At 39.6% G+C, this 18336-nt stretch overlaps 1 protein-coding gene across 4 annotated transcripts in view; it reads right to left on the bottom strand.

Annotated features, from left to right (window-relative positions):
* Positions 1-407: 407 nt before the first annotated feature.
* The window catches only part of GPR176 (G protein-coupled receptor 176), a 45506-nt gene continuing 27577 nt past the window's right edge, over positions 408-18336 (bottom strand). Inside the window, exons 1-3 of one of the 4 annotated variants that reach the window (XM_082058997.1) lie at positions 15893-15957; positions 5541-5793; positions 409-3745 (exon numbers count right to left, since the gene is read on the bottom strand). In XM_082058997.1, coding sequence (XP_081915123.1) covers positions 2638-3745; positions 5541-5793; positions 15893-15944 — 1413 coding nt within the window. In that variant the 5' untranslated portion in view covers positions 15945-15957 and the 3' untranslated portion in view covers positions 409-2637. Of the gene's footprint in view, positions 3746-5540; positions 5794-15892; positions 15958-18336 lie in introns of those variants that run through there. The other 3 variants (XM_082058998.1, XM_082058996.1, XM_082058999.1) reach the window with 3 other exon arrangements.

Genomic DNA, 18336 nt, shown 5'->3' on the forward strand with positions numbered 1-18336 from the left:
TCTGGAATATTGTGTGCAGTTCTGGGCCCCTCAGTTCCAGAAGGACAGGGAACTGCTGGAGAGAGTCCAGCACAGGGCAACAAAGATGATGAAGGGAGTGGAGCATCTCCCTTACGAGGAAAGGCTGAGGGAGCTGGGGCTCTTTAGTTTGGAGGAGACTGAGGGGTGACCTCATTAATACTTATAAATATATAAAGGGTGAGTGTCACGAGGGTGGAGCCAGGCTCTTCTCAGTGACAACCAGTTATAGGACAAGGGGTAATGGGTTCAAACTGGAACACAAGAGGTTCCACTTAAATTTGAGAAGAAACTTCTTCTCAGTGAGGGTAACAGAACACTGGAACAGGCTGCCCAGGGAGGTTGTGGAGTCTCCTACTCCGAAGACATTCAAAACCCGCCTGGACACCTTCTTGTGTATCCTCATCTAAGTGTTTCTGCTCCAGCGGGGGATTGGACTAGATGATCTTTTGAGGTCCCTTCCATTCCTTAACATTCTGTGATTCTGAGTTTGCTTTCCTCAAAGGATTTCAGAACTGAGTAACCACTTATCCAAATGCATTAATCACAGAGACTTTGATTGGTGTCTATGTGTAAGTGGACCATAAATATTTAATTTAACCAAAATTCATAAGGAAACTGTAACTCCTACTTTGCCTTTGAGGTTTTCAGGATTTTTCGAATGACATCTGTTCTTTCACTAACTTTGGAAAAAAACCCACTCCGTTAAATTACTTTTTATCAACACTTTAAAAAAAAGTGTGCTATGGTACTTCTCTACCTCTGTCACATATGAAACAACTTTTCCTAGAGTATTTCTCCTGTCTGATTTCAGGCAAGCTAATTCTGCCTTCTCATCTCTCCATCTAATAACAAGAAGTGAAGAGCACTGAAACCTAAGATCAAATGGAGAAAAAACATCATTTACACAGTAATTGATAAACCGTTTTTTAAATACATTTTTATTAAAACATTTGCTTTTAACGCCTTGTAGAAATCCACCACCTCAGAGCCATTGGAAACTGCTTTCTTCAAACATGTCAAAAGTAGAACAGGTACATCTACAAATTCTGCTTCAGCAGAATTTTTTTCTCACTTTTAACATTAACTGGTTGGATTTAGTAAATTACTGTGAACTTGGCAAGATTCTTTACGTTGTCCTTTTAAAGGTATACTTTAAAGAAAACTACTTTCATAAACAGGCAGTAACTACAGATAAAGGTTCAGCATGCACCAAAGAGCTAAAGTACAGGAGAACCACAAGGAGTACACGGATGTTACCACATTGTGCTTTTAAGAAGCTACCCACAGAGACAACAGTTACAACAGCTTCAGGTCATCTAACAGACTGATATAGTTTGAAGTTCACACTCAGTATAAACGAGACAATATGCCTGTGGTGATGCAGGGGGACAAGCTGCAGGCTATGCCTGAACTCTCCTAGAAAGGCTGGTGAGCTGATACAGGGATGGCATGACTCCCATTCACTCAGGAATTAGGCACCAGATCTGTAAGTCTCATGTTCCTACGCAGGGTGGTCTACTCTGGGAGACGAGTGGAGCAGGATGGTTGGTATCTATATCTGTGAAGGCAGAAGGAAAACCTCCCTTCATCTGACAATATCAGAGCAACAGCATGAACAAACCTTGCCTTTTGGGGTCCCTTATCAGCTTCCTAATTCGGCACTTCAGTATGAGGCTACCAGCATTTCTTTCATTTGCTAGCTCCATCTAGACTCATCTGCTAGACCCAGCAGATGAGTCTATTTTATGGTTGACCCCTTCGTTCCTTACACGATACATACATTACACTGTTCAGACATTTGTATATGCCCTTTATCACAGGATCAAAGTGTTTTATTTATGCCCTTGGCACATACATACTTGTTTACTGGAGTCAGGATTTGTCCTGCATGGTCTCCAATCCAGTTTTTACTTAAAACTACAAGAATATACGTTTTTTTTTTTTTAAAAAGGGTCTTTCTCAGGTTTGACACACGTGACGATTTGGGTATTCTTGGCTTTGCTGAAGTTTTAAGCCAAAAAATATTAAAAAGTTTACATGTTTGGCAGATACTTGGTAACTGATTTGTGAAAAAAGTCCAGCAAGTTTTTATTTTTAACACTGATTTAAGAAATGGACATAACAGACAACAGATGTACTTAATAGTCCATCTTCATTGATGAAATGTGCAATACTTAGCTGTGTCCCTTTACAGGAGGGGAGGACTTAACCGTTTTGCATGTCTTCTGCTCCCCACAGCCTTTCCTATTAAGTTACTTTGATTCCCAGTCCATTTTAAGACAACGGGAGTTTTCCCAGCAACCTGGCTACTGTATTTCCATCCTTCAGCCCCCCAAAGTGTTCCCAAAGCCATGTGTACTTTTTGGAAGTTCATCAGGCACGTATCATTGTAGGGATTTCACAGATAAAACCAAGAATTGCCACCTTTTGATACATTATTTTGATGAAAACAAATTAATAAGGAACACTTGTCTATATGTTTCCCTTTTGTTTGTTTAAATTACATTTGGCACCAAAGAAATCAGCCTGTAACAAATTTCAGTATACCAAAGATCCATGGGATCACACATATAACAGAAGGTGACCTTCCTCTGTCACTTAAAGCTCCTGCTCTTACTAAGAATCCACCTTGGGAAAGATACTGACTTTATTGTTTCTGCTGATTTTTCTTTCTGCTTTACACTTAGGCTGTTTTGTTTGGATTAGCTCTTCGGGGGTATTCCCCAAAGGAGGCAGGAGTCGCTTCTTACTGTTTCGGTTTTCTGAGAGCCACTGTGGAGGCAGCTCAAAGGGTCCAAAACCAAACTGCATGGCATACTTGTCATTTACCATCTCAGGTTCTGTGGGCACAGCTGGCGCCACCTGAGCTGCAGAGTCTGCAGTTGTCTGCGGTATAAACTTGTGAAGCAAAGTCTCTCCCACCTCTACGCTGGTGGTAGGAATTTCTTTCTGCTGAAAGTCACCAGAGCCAATGGATTTGGTCTCATTCTCTTCATCTTCCGTTGGCTTAAAGATTTGTTGTTGCCCGATATGAAACATCTCCAAAAGCTGGCTCCCCGAACGGACATGGGGCTCCAGATGAGCATCTGCAACACCACCCGAGCTGACCATATTTCTCCTACTATACCTTTGGTGCAACTGTACTATTGTCCCCACTAAGCACTTCCGCACAGATTTATTAACAGTTAAAAATAACAAAGGATTGGCCAGCAAAGAGACCTTGGGCAACCAAATGGCAGTGAGGAGCAAGAAGACTGAAATATCTGAAATATTGAGTATGGTGCGATAAATCACCAAAGTCACATAGGGGACACTGCAGAAAATAAATATCATAACCATGGAAAGCAGCATGGCATGAAGCTCAGCTTCTCGCTGGGAGGCATAAGGGATAGAAATTGTATTCTGAGGGGTCCTTAAGGCAGCTATAATGACTTTTTTCTTCTGGCTCGCACTCAGTGCCCTGCGAATAAGAATCATGAAGAGAAATACCACAGCCACCGGTACAATCACAGTGGTGATGTTGTAGATGATGACGTATATCAGGTGGCCAAGGGAGTAACTCCAAGTTTCAGAACAGGTGGACATGGCGTAAATATCAGACACATTGGTCACAGCAAACACTGGAACGCTGGCCACTATTGCATGGGCCCAGATATAGATAACCAGGTCTCGGGATTTTGCATCAGATATTTTTCTTTCCAGAGGGTATAAAACAGAGTAGTACCTGTCAAAAAAGCCAACAAACAAACAACAATTGATACAATGCAAAGGGTGAAGTCTATAGTAAAGCATAGCGCTTACAAGAAGCCTCTCAGGAGCTGTCTAAGTATAATGCCCCAAATCCCTAACAGGGTTGCCAACTGACTACCTGCTAATGAAAGAAAAAAACCCCAAGTGTCTGCCTTTTCAGGTCTGTCTGTAGAAAAAAAAAAAAGAAGAATATTCAAAAAGAAGAATATTCAAACTTCAGGATCACATTATTAGTGGTGAACAATTCTTCCAATACTTGAGACTATACAATTTTGGCTGATGTGCAATGAACATTATTTTGAAGATTTGATCATTTACTTGTACACTGGGCAGTATATTGCACACAGCACAAAATTTCAGAAAACATGATGGAGGCATAAATATGCTGCACTGAAAGGCCAGACAGTAGTTAATTTGAAAAGCTGCTTTATGATAGATTTTTTTCCTCTGAACATTTGGAAAAAGCTGTTAGTCACAAATTACATGTACCCATCTGCTGGAAGTACAACGGCGTTTTGTTTTGCACAAACTCTGGTTGGCAAGGCCCTGAGCAAAATAGTAGTCAACACTGAACATTCTGTGTGCATTTTTTAAAACAAACAAACAAACAAAAAGAAAATCTCTGACATGCACTTCAAATTTCAGGCACTGATTCACTGTTTGCTTACTACTGTGAGCTTTTAAGCTCACAGACTTTTCATGAGGGACCTATCCTTTTACACTTACCATTGTGAGTAGTGGTTGTGCTTTTTGTGAGGAAGATCATAAGCTTTACTGGTCAAGGGCAAATGATATGCTGTTCCAGGGGCAACGCAGGTGTGCATTACAGATAGCAATATTGCATTTATCAAGACATCAACATTAAAGTAAGAGATATACCACTTTATTAGGTACACAGTTTGGTTTTGTGGAGCTAACATATTCTGTGTGAGACACAGTAACAGATTAACCATCATTTTATCCAACGTGTATAAATCCACTGTTTTAGTAGAGTAAACTGTATTAAACTAGTACTCACCCTTCCTTAAATATATCTAACTCACACTCACTCTTAAGATGATAGAGCTGTGCATTTAGTGGGATCAGTGACTATTAAACTCACACTCACTCTTAAGATGATAGAGCTGTGCATTTAGTGGGATCAGTGACTATTAATAATAATGAGCAAAATGACTGAAATCTAAAAACTGAGACAATCCAAAGGGCCACTTTTGTTTTAGACTGATCTTCTACATACAAAACCCCTCCAGATTAATTCTGGTGGTATTAACACTGTTTGGGCTTTTCTTCAAACAAATCTACATTTGGAATTTGAAACTGATGGACAATCTACCTCAAACATTGGTAAATTCTTCTAACAGGCAACAGCTTTCAACTTCCACAGTTAAAAATGTGCACCTTGTCTATAATCCAAAGATGTTTGGCTTCAAGTTCCTTTACTGAACAAGCATTATTAACAAGAAGAAAAAAAGGATAAAAGCTTCCGTAAAGACATAACTATAGACTCAAAGTCCTTTATAAATGTCCAGAGACATCAGAATAAACTGAAAAATAAACGTTTTCAGTGTTACAGAGAAGAATATTTATTCCAGTACATCTGGGAAAGAAGCTGTATACTGTAAGCAAAGCACTGGAACAAAAGCAGTCCATGTAATGGCATAAGGCAACACTAAGTAGCATTTACAAGACTAATATGAAAAGAAGAAAAGGGTTTGAAATGCAGAAATAAGAAAGAAAAATCAAGGATCCTGGCAAATTGGATCTCTTACCTGTCAAGAGCAATGGCTGGAAAACTAAGGATGGTGACTGAGCAGAAGACTTTGTGTAGAAACTTGGCAATTCTGCAGAAGAGCATGGTATAGATCCACCAGCAGCAGTGTGGACTGGCACTAAGAGCAATGTCAAAAGGCACACAGACCAGGCTGGCACAGATCCCCGAGCAGGCCAAATTCTTGATGAACCGGTTTGTTACAGATTTAAGTACCGATGTTCTGCAAGTTGACCACAGCACCATTATGTTACCTGTCAGCAGAAACAGGGAGGTTAAACAAAGGAAAAACAAACAAACAAACAAACAAACAAAAATCAACCAACCACCCACGCCCCAAACCCAACAACAATAATCTTAACATATTTGAATGTTTATTTGTACTGTAAATAAAAATACTTGCTTGGAGTTTGCCAGTAGTCACTGATTTGAGCCATCGCACTGCCCAAACTAAAAAGTCTGTGTAATGGCTAGTGGCTTTATAAATTAGATGACTGGGAACAATTGCTCCCCAGCTATCTCCCCTCAGTGTCTAGTAAAGAATGAATTAGGGAATATCAGAGACAAATATGTAAGTAGGATATCCAAACCATGGTTTTAGATGCTTATGTTGACTCTTGCATTAAATGAGCCATCTTGAGTATATAAATATATAAATTTGCTGAAGTGCTCATATTTTAGTAACTAGTGCATAATTATTTTAAAGATAAAAATACACTGTAAGTAAACATAACAAAAACAATATCATTTTAATCTGTTTGTGTGAAAGCGGATCACAGCAGCTTGCTTTTCTTTATACTGGCCACTTCAATGGCACTGACAGGCCTGTGTGAAGCCACATGCAGAAGAAACTAGTCTTTATTTTTTACAAGAGATTCTATACATACATAATAACATGTAATGAAACAAATGGGACAAGCAAAAAGAAAAAAAAAAAAAGACTCGATGAACAACTTCACAAAAATACACAGAGAATGCAAACGGTCTTTTGGATTTCCAAGCCCTACATATTAGTTCCAAATAGGGTGAATGGGTGGTAGTGGAGCAGAAGTACAGAGAGAAACCAGCATTAGCTCAGACACTATTTATCCCTTATCATTGTATCTTAGTCTGTGCTGATCTCAGGAAGAAATATCAGACAGTAGAAACAAATTTTTAATCACAAATTTCCCTATGATTCTAACTCACGCGGCAAAAGCACAAGAGCAAATGAAGCAACCTGTTCTTACTGCCTGCAGCTCTGGGCCCCTTCTAATGCATACCAAGATGCCAGAAAACTCATAATATCAAATGTGATCTCTCCTTTAAAAACCTGCCTTTAGTAAGATGTTTGCTTAATTTTTAAAAAAAGTGCTACCAATTAAAAAAAAAAAAGAGCTTTCTAGAGCTGTGCAAAAATGAATATGACTTTAATACTGAAGTTTCATCTTGAATGTCGTAAAACACCCACAATCCTCAAAGCTTTGGTCACTTAAATTAATAAAAGTTAAAGACATCACTACAGGTGAAGGAAATACAGACACCCACTGTATGACCACAGAAATGCTTGCTTGTTCAGAGTACATTTCACACACACAGGACTGCCAAAGACAGGGCAGCCCAGGGTGGCTGGCAGTGGGAATGGCCCATCTGTACTCAACCACTCGCTGCACCCAGCGTGCACTCGGCTCCACAGACCCGCTGCCTGTGGATCTGCACTGCGTCTTGTCTCAGCAATAGCTCCATCCTGTTCTGCCTTGGTCTGCTCAGACTGAGGTGTCCCTTTCGCCATCTGTCTATTCAGGCAGAGGGGAATGATGCTGAGTATGGAGAGGGCGGTGAGCAGCAGACAGCCTGTTCTGTTTCTCTGCTCCCTGCCTTCTTGACTCTGGATTTACTGTCCCAGGGCAGGTGACACACAGGTGGCAGCAAACTCTTAGGCTGATCAGACACTGTGGCAGACACTTTATGTGGTACCCAGGTGGATGCAGATGTCCCAATGCAGAGGTCCAGGGGCAGGAGGGTCCCTGCTCCCTCAGCTGCGTGGGACACATGCGTTCGACATCACCTCGCCTGGTCCCGGCTTCCCAGCCCCTGCACAGGCACCGCTTTGGCTCCAGCACCCACTGCTTGAGCTTCTCAGCGCCATCCCCAGACAGAGCGTTTGAAGACTCACTGACAGCAGCGGGAAATACAAACTTTCCGCGTTAGAACTGGGAGACAGCAGGTGAATGTGCAAGGCGACCCAAGTAGGTTAGAAGCACGCATTTTCTTAAAGATATGCACAGATTATTTGTTTTTGAGTTGTCCAATTGAAACTGAAAGCTGCCTATTGTTTCAGCTGTTTGTCACATAAACATCATAAAGCCAGCACAAAAACATGCAAAGTTTTCTTGAGGGTTTCACAAGCATTCTTTGTAAACAAAGCATCAGAGTTATTTTCAGAAAGCATTCATCCTTTCATGAAATGATCTGACAAAGAAATGAAAGCTAACTATACAGCTCTCCCTAGTAATTATTCACAGTGTTTTTAATGGAGAAAAATCTCAAGTGGAGCACATACCTCTTGATGATACTGTCCCCCAGCTAATCAATTCTAATGTAGTTTATTAAATAACTCTTTCCATAAGACACTAAGCAATAGTCATTAAATCATCTTACCAGACAGCAAATCCAAGGCAAAAATAAAATGTAATAGCTCAGTGCATAAGACTTATTAAGCTGTGTTCAAATTTTCATCTTGAAAAAATATTGCAATAATTCTTTGTTATCCAGTTCTCTGTGCACCAAGCAAAAATTGCCCTGAATGACAGGTATTAGTGAATTAGTAACATTCTCAGTAGTAGCCAAATTATGCAGCTGTGCTCAGTGCATAGTCTGTGTGTGAGCTGGTTGTTTAGCACTAACAGTGACTAGCTGGTAAAGGCTAGTATCATCTTGATAAAATATGATCCTCCTCTATTTTATTTCTCCTGGAGATATACTGAGCAATACCACCAGATCAACCATAGCATAGATACCAGCATAAAAATATTATATTGCTCGATAAGACAGCTCCATTTACTCTGCTGCAGTTGGACAGCATGCACAGTAGAGCTTAGCTTCCCACCTCCAAGAAAAGTCATTTTCTTACTGTAGACTATATCAACAACAGCACGTTGTTAATACTATATATCATTGCCACTTACAGCAGCTCTTTTTACTTGAAGTCTAATCAATTTCTGAGGCAGTCAGATTTGTTAGTGGTTTTGTACCTAAAAACATACACGATGAGAGAAAGCAGCATCTTAAGCTGCTGATTGATATATGAAAAAGCAGCTGCAGTCCCCCACACTTCTCTCTGTTGACACTGCCACTCTTCGGCTTGATTTTTTCCCTAACCAATGAAAAACTCCAAGCTTTTATTTGCCGAGTAGAGTATTCCTATGGTTGCCCACATAAAATGTCAGCAAGATCATATTCTTGTTCACGTGGCCAACGTGTACTCCAAGGGACAAGTGCCAAGGAATACCAGAAAGTCAAGTTCTTGATAAAACAGTGCACCATTTCAATAGAAACATGCGGTATTAACTTTAAAACCTACCTCACGTACATACTATTTAAGTTTGCCATACTTGAATGTCATTTGGAATTTAATTTTCTATATATTGTGTCATGTCTTGTGCAAATTGCTTTCTGGTAGCTGACAAAATATTGAGTTACATATTTACTATGTGATGTGTTTTAAAGAATGGAATCATCATCTGGTTTTGACAGGTGCTTTGGGCTTGACAATATATTCCACAGGCAGTAGTCAGTCAGTTGCATTTAAAGCTTCCTATGTTGCTAGGAGATATTCAGTCATCAAACCACCTGCTTTCAAAAATATCTAACTCTCCAGCTATTAAAGAAGTATTTCTCACATAGCAATAATATATTATTACAATGCTCTGGAGGACGAGAGAAGCTGGAGGGTTTTGCTGGTTGTGGGTTTATTTATTTATTTATTTATTTAGAATTTAAATCTTTCATTTAGTTTGAATTGCATTGATTTTATAACCTTACTTCCAAAGCAAGTTTCAACTCCACTAGAATTAACATAAATGAAGAATGGAAAAATAAAGAAATCAGAGGGTTTTTAATTAATACTTAAGAAGCTGCTAGAGAGCTCCTGATGTCTTCTTCATGGTCCTACAGAGGAGCTTCATTCAAGACTCCAGATTCTCAATTGTTTAATTACTTCTACAAATTATGTCATATTGTCATTTATATATCAGAGAGTCACAAGGAAATTAAATTACCTCTGATGCTGACTGATCCTAAATGGAGATGGAAAGAATAAAGTGTGGAAAAGATATTGGTTCTAAGACGAGGAAGCACTCTCTAGAAAGACAAAATAAAGTTAGAGCCTGAAAGGGGGTAAAAGGGTAAGCAGACACAGGTGTCCCCCTGAGACACTGGAAAATTAGTGAGTGAATATCCCTCAGGGAAACATTCTTTTCTACTTCCAATTGTAAATTAATAAGCTGCTCTGATGAACCAGATCAGCTTCACTATAGACTGGTAATTCTTTCTGCTGATGCCTTCAAATCAAATATTTCCCTTCACACATCTCAAAGCCACCCACTCAGAGGAAATATTACACCAGAAACTTTGCACAGCGTTAAATGTTAAGAAGCTTCAGAACAAAACTGCATGCATTTCCCATTTCATTGCCCCTCACCTTTCCCCAGCAACTCCTCTCCATGGAGGAGGATAACAACGTTCCAGGCAACAAGGTAATTCAACGCGCATTATAGCAATTCACTCCAAATCTTTTCACGTCTAGAGACACTTTTCTGTTCCTTATGTATTAGTCATTCACTGCTGAACCCTTGAAATACACCAGTCTAACACCAGTATTCTCCTGTGCTTATGACTGTACGAGGATATTGCACATCCCCACAGTGAGCAAAACTGTCATTTTCTACCACGGGTAACTTTTTGAGGTGTTTCTGCTGGACAACTAGTCTAGGGCTACATGACCTTGGACTCAGACTTTTGTAAATTACCTGGGATTGTACTGGTTAGCTGGGAGGCATCCAGGGAAAGTTAGAGTGAACAAGCAACTGGAAAACAGCATCTTGCCATTTCTTTAAGTCATTACTGCCTGGACATGAGTGTCACTTACAAAAAATCACACGTGACAAAGCACATCCCATACCAGTTGCACAGAATTCCACCACTAAAAGATGAAGTGTTTTTCATGTAAAAAGGAACAGCGTATCTCTGGTCTTCTCAGAGAATGAGCTACGTCTACACAAAACCCTTACTGCACCTGACATCAGTTGGCAACCTTGTCAGTACACAGACTGAAGGAGCAGGAGGTAAGTACCCAGCTTGTCTGTGCCTTTGAAAATTTCTCCATGTCAAAAAGAGGAATAGGACATATTAAAGGTAACCACTGCATGAGAAGCAGCTCTTTTTTTTTTTTTTTTTTACATAAGGAACACACACATGTATAAAGCCTGGCAAACAACACCAGAGTCAGTTTTATCCTCTGACATTATAATAATTATCAATATTCAATAAAATCTCCACATACTGTATACTAATTCCGCTGTATCCAGGTTGTTTCCAGTCATCCCCTACATTTTTTTTTAATTTACAAATATCACAGGTAAGCAGCCACACAGTACATGACGCTGCACAGAAGCACACTGAGAAAGTAAATACAAGAACGATCCAACACAGCACACTGTCCAGACAATGTCCTTCAAGCCTTTATAGTGTTTCAAGTTCACTGTACCTGCAAGGTGTAACAGTCTCAGAGCATTAATGATATTGAGTGCATTAGCATAATTCAAAGCAAAAAATACTTTTGCTCCCTTTCCAAGTTTTATCCTCCTCAGATTTCACTGCCAGACATGCAGTGTTGACGCACGCATCAACAGCTGAGATGGTTTTGAAATAATAGCTCATAGCAATGATTCAAATAATGTGAAAGATGCTTAATAATACCTTTAACAAGCAGAAGGACAAGCCCCATGGAAACCAGAGACTGTTATCAAAAATAAAAGCATCCGTCATGCCGCCATCCAAAAAGAGGTTATATTGCTCTTTGTCAGTTAACTCAGTGAACCCAATCCATTAGCTGGGTATAATATTCATCTTACATTTTTGTTAACATTAATCAGCGAATAATTGAATCAAAACAAAGCCCACGCTCGAGCTAAATCCTCCTCCTCACAGCTTGCCTTCCTCTGCTCACTGACTTCCCTCCCACCCCAAGTGGGGTTCCCAGGATCCCCCCATCCTTTGTACCCCCCCTACGCTCATGCAGCCGTGCCAGAAGGGAGCTGGCAGCCCTCTGCAGGGAAATGCAAACCAGGAACCAATGAAAAAGGTTGGAAACTGGGCTTTAGCCATTGAAACCTTCCACTGAAAACAACTAACTGAAAAAGTCACAGGTTCTGTCAACATGATGAATGGGAAAAACTTCTCTTGTTGAAACACCAGGGTGATTTACATCCGCAGCTCTCGAAATCTCTCTTTTTTATTAATTTCTGAGGTATTTTAAAGAAGACGTCTTCTGCAGAACTTATTCTGTTAAAAGACAAACCTCACTCAAAAGGTGGTTCACTGGAAATGTATTTGGCAACCCATGATCTGTAGCTAGCAAATACCATTCTTACGTTAAAATGTGTGTTGTTTATTTATTCATCTCCAGAGGGAATGTGCTGGCTTACACAGCTTCAAGAAATGTGTAACTTTATCACGGAGTCACACAATGGTTGAGGCTGGAAGGAACCTCTGGAGATCATGTGGAGCAAACCCCTGCTCAAGCAGGGCCAAAATCTTGTAATTCTTGTATGTTTTAGTTTAAAAAAGACTGCCAGAAATGCCTTGTGGGGGGCGGGGAGGAGGGGAAAACTTATCTTCCTGAAACCAAATCCAACCTTTTTAACATTTTATCTACCGACTTCACAATTCAGTGATAAAATAACAATTGCACTCCAGTGAAAAAGAGTGGGTGCTAAGTTATTTTGCTGTTTTAACATAGTTATTTCATCTTCAGTTTGTGCACGTGGGCAACTGAATGTCTTCTATCCAAGATGAAGCGTCTGCTGCAAGAGAACGGTGCTGGAACAAGGTTTGCTGTACACTGAATCTTCTTTTGCCTTCATAAACCGAGTCATCTCCTTAATTTTAAGACAATGTTTCTCATTCCCCATTCACATGTTGCCCCTTACACAATAAGTATCGATTTAGAAGTAAAATTAGCAAGACATTTATCAGTGTGGTGCTCTGGTCACCAAACTGAGCTCAAGTGAACTACCCCAAGCACGAATTTGCCCAGTACAGAGTAGTTACTTGCAGAGCGTTTCAGCATAGATGTAAATTATATTCGAAGCCCTTCAATATAGAATGTGATACTTGTCTATGTGGTTTCTGTTCCCAAGAAAGTGTATAGTTACAGGGCAGAAAAGATTTTAGGGAAGGAGCTAGTTCACAGCAGTTTAGGCCCAGAAAGGCAGCATAAGATTTCCTTGCAGGTACAGGTTAAGTTATTGACTTTTGTTGGGGTGTTGCCTAGGACAAGTCCAAGCCCAACACCTGCCTCTGCAACCCACTGGGAGCAGCTACTGTGACTTGTTGTGAAGATGGAGTAAAGTTAGGAAACATACACAAAGAAATTTAAAGTTATTTTTACAGCAAGCATAACTTGGGTGATATTATGGTATTTGAAATGTCAAACCCTCTATGTGAAATTATCATTAATATAATTCAATTTGTATGTTTTTTTACTGTTGTCCTTAGCATTTTATAAACTTATTGTCTGTAGGCAGATTCTAAAGTAACTGCATCATACTAAAGGTCTTGGATACACACTTGTATTTCTTTCAGACACAGCTGTCTGAAGGCAGAAAAGAAAGTGCTGCACCAATAATTCTCCAGTTCTTCATATCCACTGCCTCTTTTTTCCACTTCACTTTTTGTACTTATTGTCCCATTAAATGGACAGAATTTCTGGCCAGGAACAATCATTTTCTCCCTTTCGATAAACTACATCCTTCAACAACCACCACGATCATTTCAGCCAATCAAGGAAATAACCAAACCCACTTACTTTGCTGAAGTACACTTGACTTGTCTGAATTCCTTGCCTCTATTTTAAAACCAATGTCCTCAAAGAACTTGAAACTCTTCAAGCTCCTTGGAAGGAAAAAAGTTTAAAGAATATTACATCTGCAACTTAAAGACCTTGGATTGTTGCCATGTCAGGAAAATATGACAAATGTATAGCACTACCTTTGAAACCTAAGCTAGGAAATTAAAAACCTGAAAAAAGAAGGTCCAGATTTACTGTTCTAACCACAACAGGAATATACATCTTCATGAAGTTATTAATTTTTTTGAATCACAGTGCCTAAGAGACCAGCTTGTTTTACTCATTGTAAAAATATAATAAAAAATCTTTAAACCCAAGGACTTTACATGACCCCCATGAGAGTCCCCCATAACATTGGAACCAATGCTGTTACCTCTACTATAAAGGAAGCAAACAAAAATTAAAAAGGAAATAGATATCAAAGACATAAAAATATTGGTGTCCACTTCATCAATGCACATTAAATCATTAGTAGAAGTACTGGATCCTACATCTCCTTTGCCAACCAAGTATCATCACATCTAGTGAACCATCTGGCATCTCTTATAACAGGCTTTGTGCCAGTCACCCCCAGAAAGCATATCTGGTTTTGTTACTGAAACACTACAAGGCCTGGAATACAAGTGAAGAAGGTAATTTTTCTAAACAGCCAATCTGTCTGTTCTTCATGGTACAAGAGGAATAGCTTTTGTCCCTTTGTTTTATAAAGAACTCAGAAAAGGGCCATTTTGAACCTATGTGTCATGAAACAGTGGAGGGGATGCAAGAGTAGCACTACTTATGCAGGGTGATGTCAAGCAACACAGCGAGGTACTTGAGCCCTCCTGACTGCTGTGCTGAATCTAATTGTAAATAGCAGTCTCAACACAGGGAACAAGTACATTAAAGATTTGTTTTAAAATAATAACGCCAGTAGCTCCTTGTAGAGAGCCTGTAGCCACTTCTGTGGGTAGCCTTGCTACGGATGTCCAGTTGCATCTCTTCAGAAGCTAGTTTTGTCTGACTTGGCCCACACACACCTGCAGATCATATACAGGCAGGTTGGTGCTCTTAAGGAGATGTGGTCACTAAGAGGCGACTTCACATTGCAGATGTGGCTGAACTTTGCTTCAGCCCCAATCCCTACTAGGTTCTTCCAGGAGAAATCTGCAGGACCCCTGTCCTCTCTGCGCGACACACCGAGATCAAATCCAGGAGGAGACCAGCAGTTTCACACTTGCAAGGCTGTAGAAAAAAATGTGTGTCTTTTAGAGCAAGTCCAGCCTTTGGCCTGGGCTGCAAGCTGCCCCAGCATCCACAGCAGGCAGGAACCACAACCTCCCGCCTGCCACTCTGGACCTCGCTCCCTCCTGCCTTCCCCCTCCTACCCGTTCAAACTGCTACCAGACCAGAATGCAACACGGACATGGCCCAACAACGTTGTGCTTATGCAAAGCTTTTCCAGTTGTTCATTCAAGATATTAAGACAAGACTTACAACAGAAATTAGTTGTTGTGCCATACTGTAGCATAGCAGATATGTGAGATCTATACTATCTAACAGTATACAACCAACTGGACAATCTGACTAAATTACTGGTTAGCTGATTTCCCCTGGCTTATTTTTTGAGGAAAAAAGCAGAAATACACACAATTTAAAATGAATGATACTTAACAGAGGAACACAATTTTAAAAGCCTGTGGTAATTACTAGCAGTTGGAAGACAGACTATATTTTCCTTGGTAATTGAGGCTATCTTGCACTCTTGATTAAAAAAAATAATTCCTACCCATTAGCATCAATTTTCATCCTCAGTTGCAGCTGAAATTATAGAGTTTGCAGCTGAAAGACACCATAATAACAGCTATTTCATAGAGCAGAAATTATTTTCTGGTCTATCCAACAGTCTTGTGACTTAGTTTTTGCTTTATACAACTGAGAAAGATCTGATATCACTTCTGCATCAGGTTGACTGTGCTTCGCTTTCTCCAACGTGCCAGGTTATCAGAAACAAAATTTAATTCCTTATATAGTTTTACCATGCAGCCATTCACCTGGTCACCAGCTGGGCTTATTTGCTGTTGATTCTTTATACACAGATGACTTCAGACAGAGATTACGCATGCTTAATACGTCTTATGCAGTGCAATTAATTTCTGTTGTATTTAGAAAAAAGCTTTTTTTCCTTCCTCCACAGCTGACGCTGAAATGAAAGGCTCTCTCCACTCCTCCCAGTCCTGTGAATGGACTCAGATGCTACTCACTAGGAAGAAGAAAGCAGAGCTTGGGACTCTTGATACACCTCTGAAACACCATGAGTTATAAACTGAAAAAAAAAAAAATCAGTAGGACTCTTAGATTAAATACTACCAAAAAACACAGAAAAATATTCTGTCTAGTTACCAGAGTGAGCCATTTCTCTGAGGAAATAAGAACTTACAGAGCCAAATCAGATTTATTCCAGCTTACTAATGGGAAGAGGTATGGTCCCATAGGATACCTCAAAGCAGGCAAGGTGCTTCACTGTCAAGATCTTGGTGACATTTCTGTCATCACTGAATGCAAGAGGTGGGGTTTGGTTTGTTTTTGTTTTCCTTAAAACCTACAGAGCCCTGAAGCAAAAGCTGAGAGTTTGTTGATCAAACATTTCACTTACAAAAACTATTCTTGACTGTCCCTGTATTTCCTCTCATTTTTCTACAGTCCCTCATTTATAACAGAACTCCACTACAGGGCTTCGGTGATGTCCATTCTCCAGTCTGCTTTCTTTCACACATCTAATAACTGAGTCCCCTTTTCTTTGCTCAAAATCGTCCCCGCAAGAGACACTGCTGTTCCCTGGTTCAGTCTCTGCAAGACAGAACTATTAAGCCCAGAATGGTATTTGGCTTAGTGAGATAGGCCACAATCATTCATCTTTCAAATGCCTGCACAGAAAACACTGAAAACCTAATATTATTGTTTACCCTTTTCCTTTTATTAAAAAAAAAAAAAAAAAAAAAGGCCAGAAATTACACTTAGTCCACATTCTGTATTTCCTCAGCAGGGCCAATAGGGAATAGATCAATCTAATCAGGACTGATGACTCAAAATCCAGAGAGACACACAAGTGTCTAGGATCCACTGAAGTGAACCAGATTCAGTTACACACACTGAAGAAATACTGAATTTTTTCTTGACCTTAAGAATAAAAATACATTTTAAAATTCTAGGTCTGGCCATCCTCTTGTAACAAAATAACCCTGAGGGCAAGATGAGCTGTAAAACTGTAGAACATTCAGCCAAAATACACCCCTGATGTGAGGGAAGAATTTTTAAGTTTTCTTTTAACCTATCAGGAATCCAGATGACTGCTCTACTAGAAAAAAAATAACATGCTCGCTTTTACTCTAAGTCTCCTTTTCTTCTCCAGTGTTAGAAATACAATTAACCATCCATATTTGCACCTCCTAAGTTGCTGGGCACAGCAGAAGACACTCTACAGTGAAGCATGCCGTAACACTACCAAAACCTTGCATATGTTACCTTGCACCAGTGTGACATAAACTCCCTCATCAGTCATCCATATGCAGTATAAAAATTTTAACTTGTGTTTTGCTGTTAGATGCAGCTGAAGAGAATCTTTTTGCTGATATCTGGGATTTTTAGGTCTATTAGCGTAATACAATCAAACTGATTTCAGTATGATTTTTCAATATGAAGACATTTAACACAAAACTGGAACAACATAACCTAAAACTAGTTTCTAGGTTTTTTTTCTGAAACTAAAAAATTATTTCATTGGTTTTTTAAATATACATGGTCTACCATGTATTAGCCATATGCACGTACAAATTAAATGAAGCTAAAACACATGTAGCATACAACTAACTCATAAAGACAGCAGCTGCCACCAGAAACGAGAGAGAAGAGCCATATATGTATTTTCTACCTTTTCCACCAAAGAGGACTGCACACAGGCAGCGATTTCTTTGATTGGGGCAAATCAGCAAGTGGGTCTATCAAATCACTTACAGCTTGCAATGTTTACCTGTACACATACACAAATACAGGCTCATTAGCAAAGCTTTCCAGATTTCTTGCATCTCTCTGCAGTTGTCTGCAAAACAACATCTCTTGTTGTGACACAGGCAGTAAATCCACAAATAACCAAGATGTTAATTGCTGTATCATCGACCTCTGCTTATTAAACATTCAACCCACCTATCACTACTAAACAAGGTATGTATTATTTATATTTGAGCAACTGTCTTTTGTATTTCTACATTTTTAACCCACTTCTCTCTTATGCTTTCTTACAAAAATTACCATGTCACAATGGGTGGGAATGCTTGCACAATACATTTGTGTAATTGCTCCGCTCTTGTACTGAATCACCCACTGTCAGCGTGTGAAAATAGTTTAAGATCTCTCTACAACATATGGAAACAAACAGAAAATAAAAACAATCCAGCAATTTCCCTTGACTTCCACAAAGTAGCAACAAAAATGTATGCCAAAAATCTATAGCAATTACAGCTCTTTGATGAAGAAGCTGAAAGGTGTCAAATGGACACATTTACAGATGAAACTCTTTCTGGTTTGTAACTCTGTTGACCGGATGCAAAATTTTCATTTCCAAGTAACAGCTACATAATTAGTCCTGATACCTTAAAAAAGGAACATACACACATTTTGCGCTCTTTAGGGTGAATATGAAGAGTAAGAT

This window comes from Streptopelia decaocto, assembly GCF_964273445.1.
Source record: "Streptopelia decaocto genome assembly, chromosome: 7".
Taxonomy (NCBI): domain Eukaryota; kingdom Metazoa; phylum Chordata; class Aves; order Columbiformes; family Columbidae; genus Streptopelia; species Streptopelia decaocto.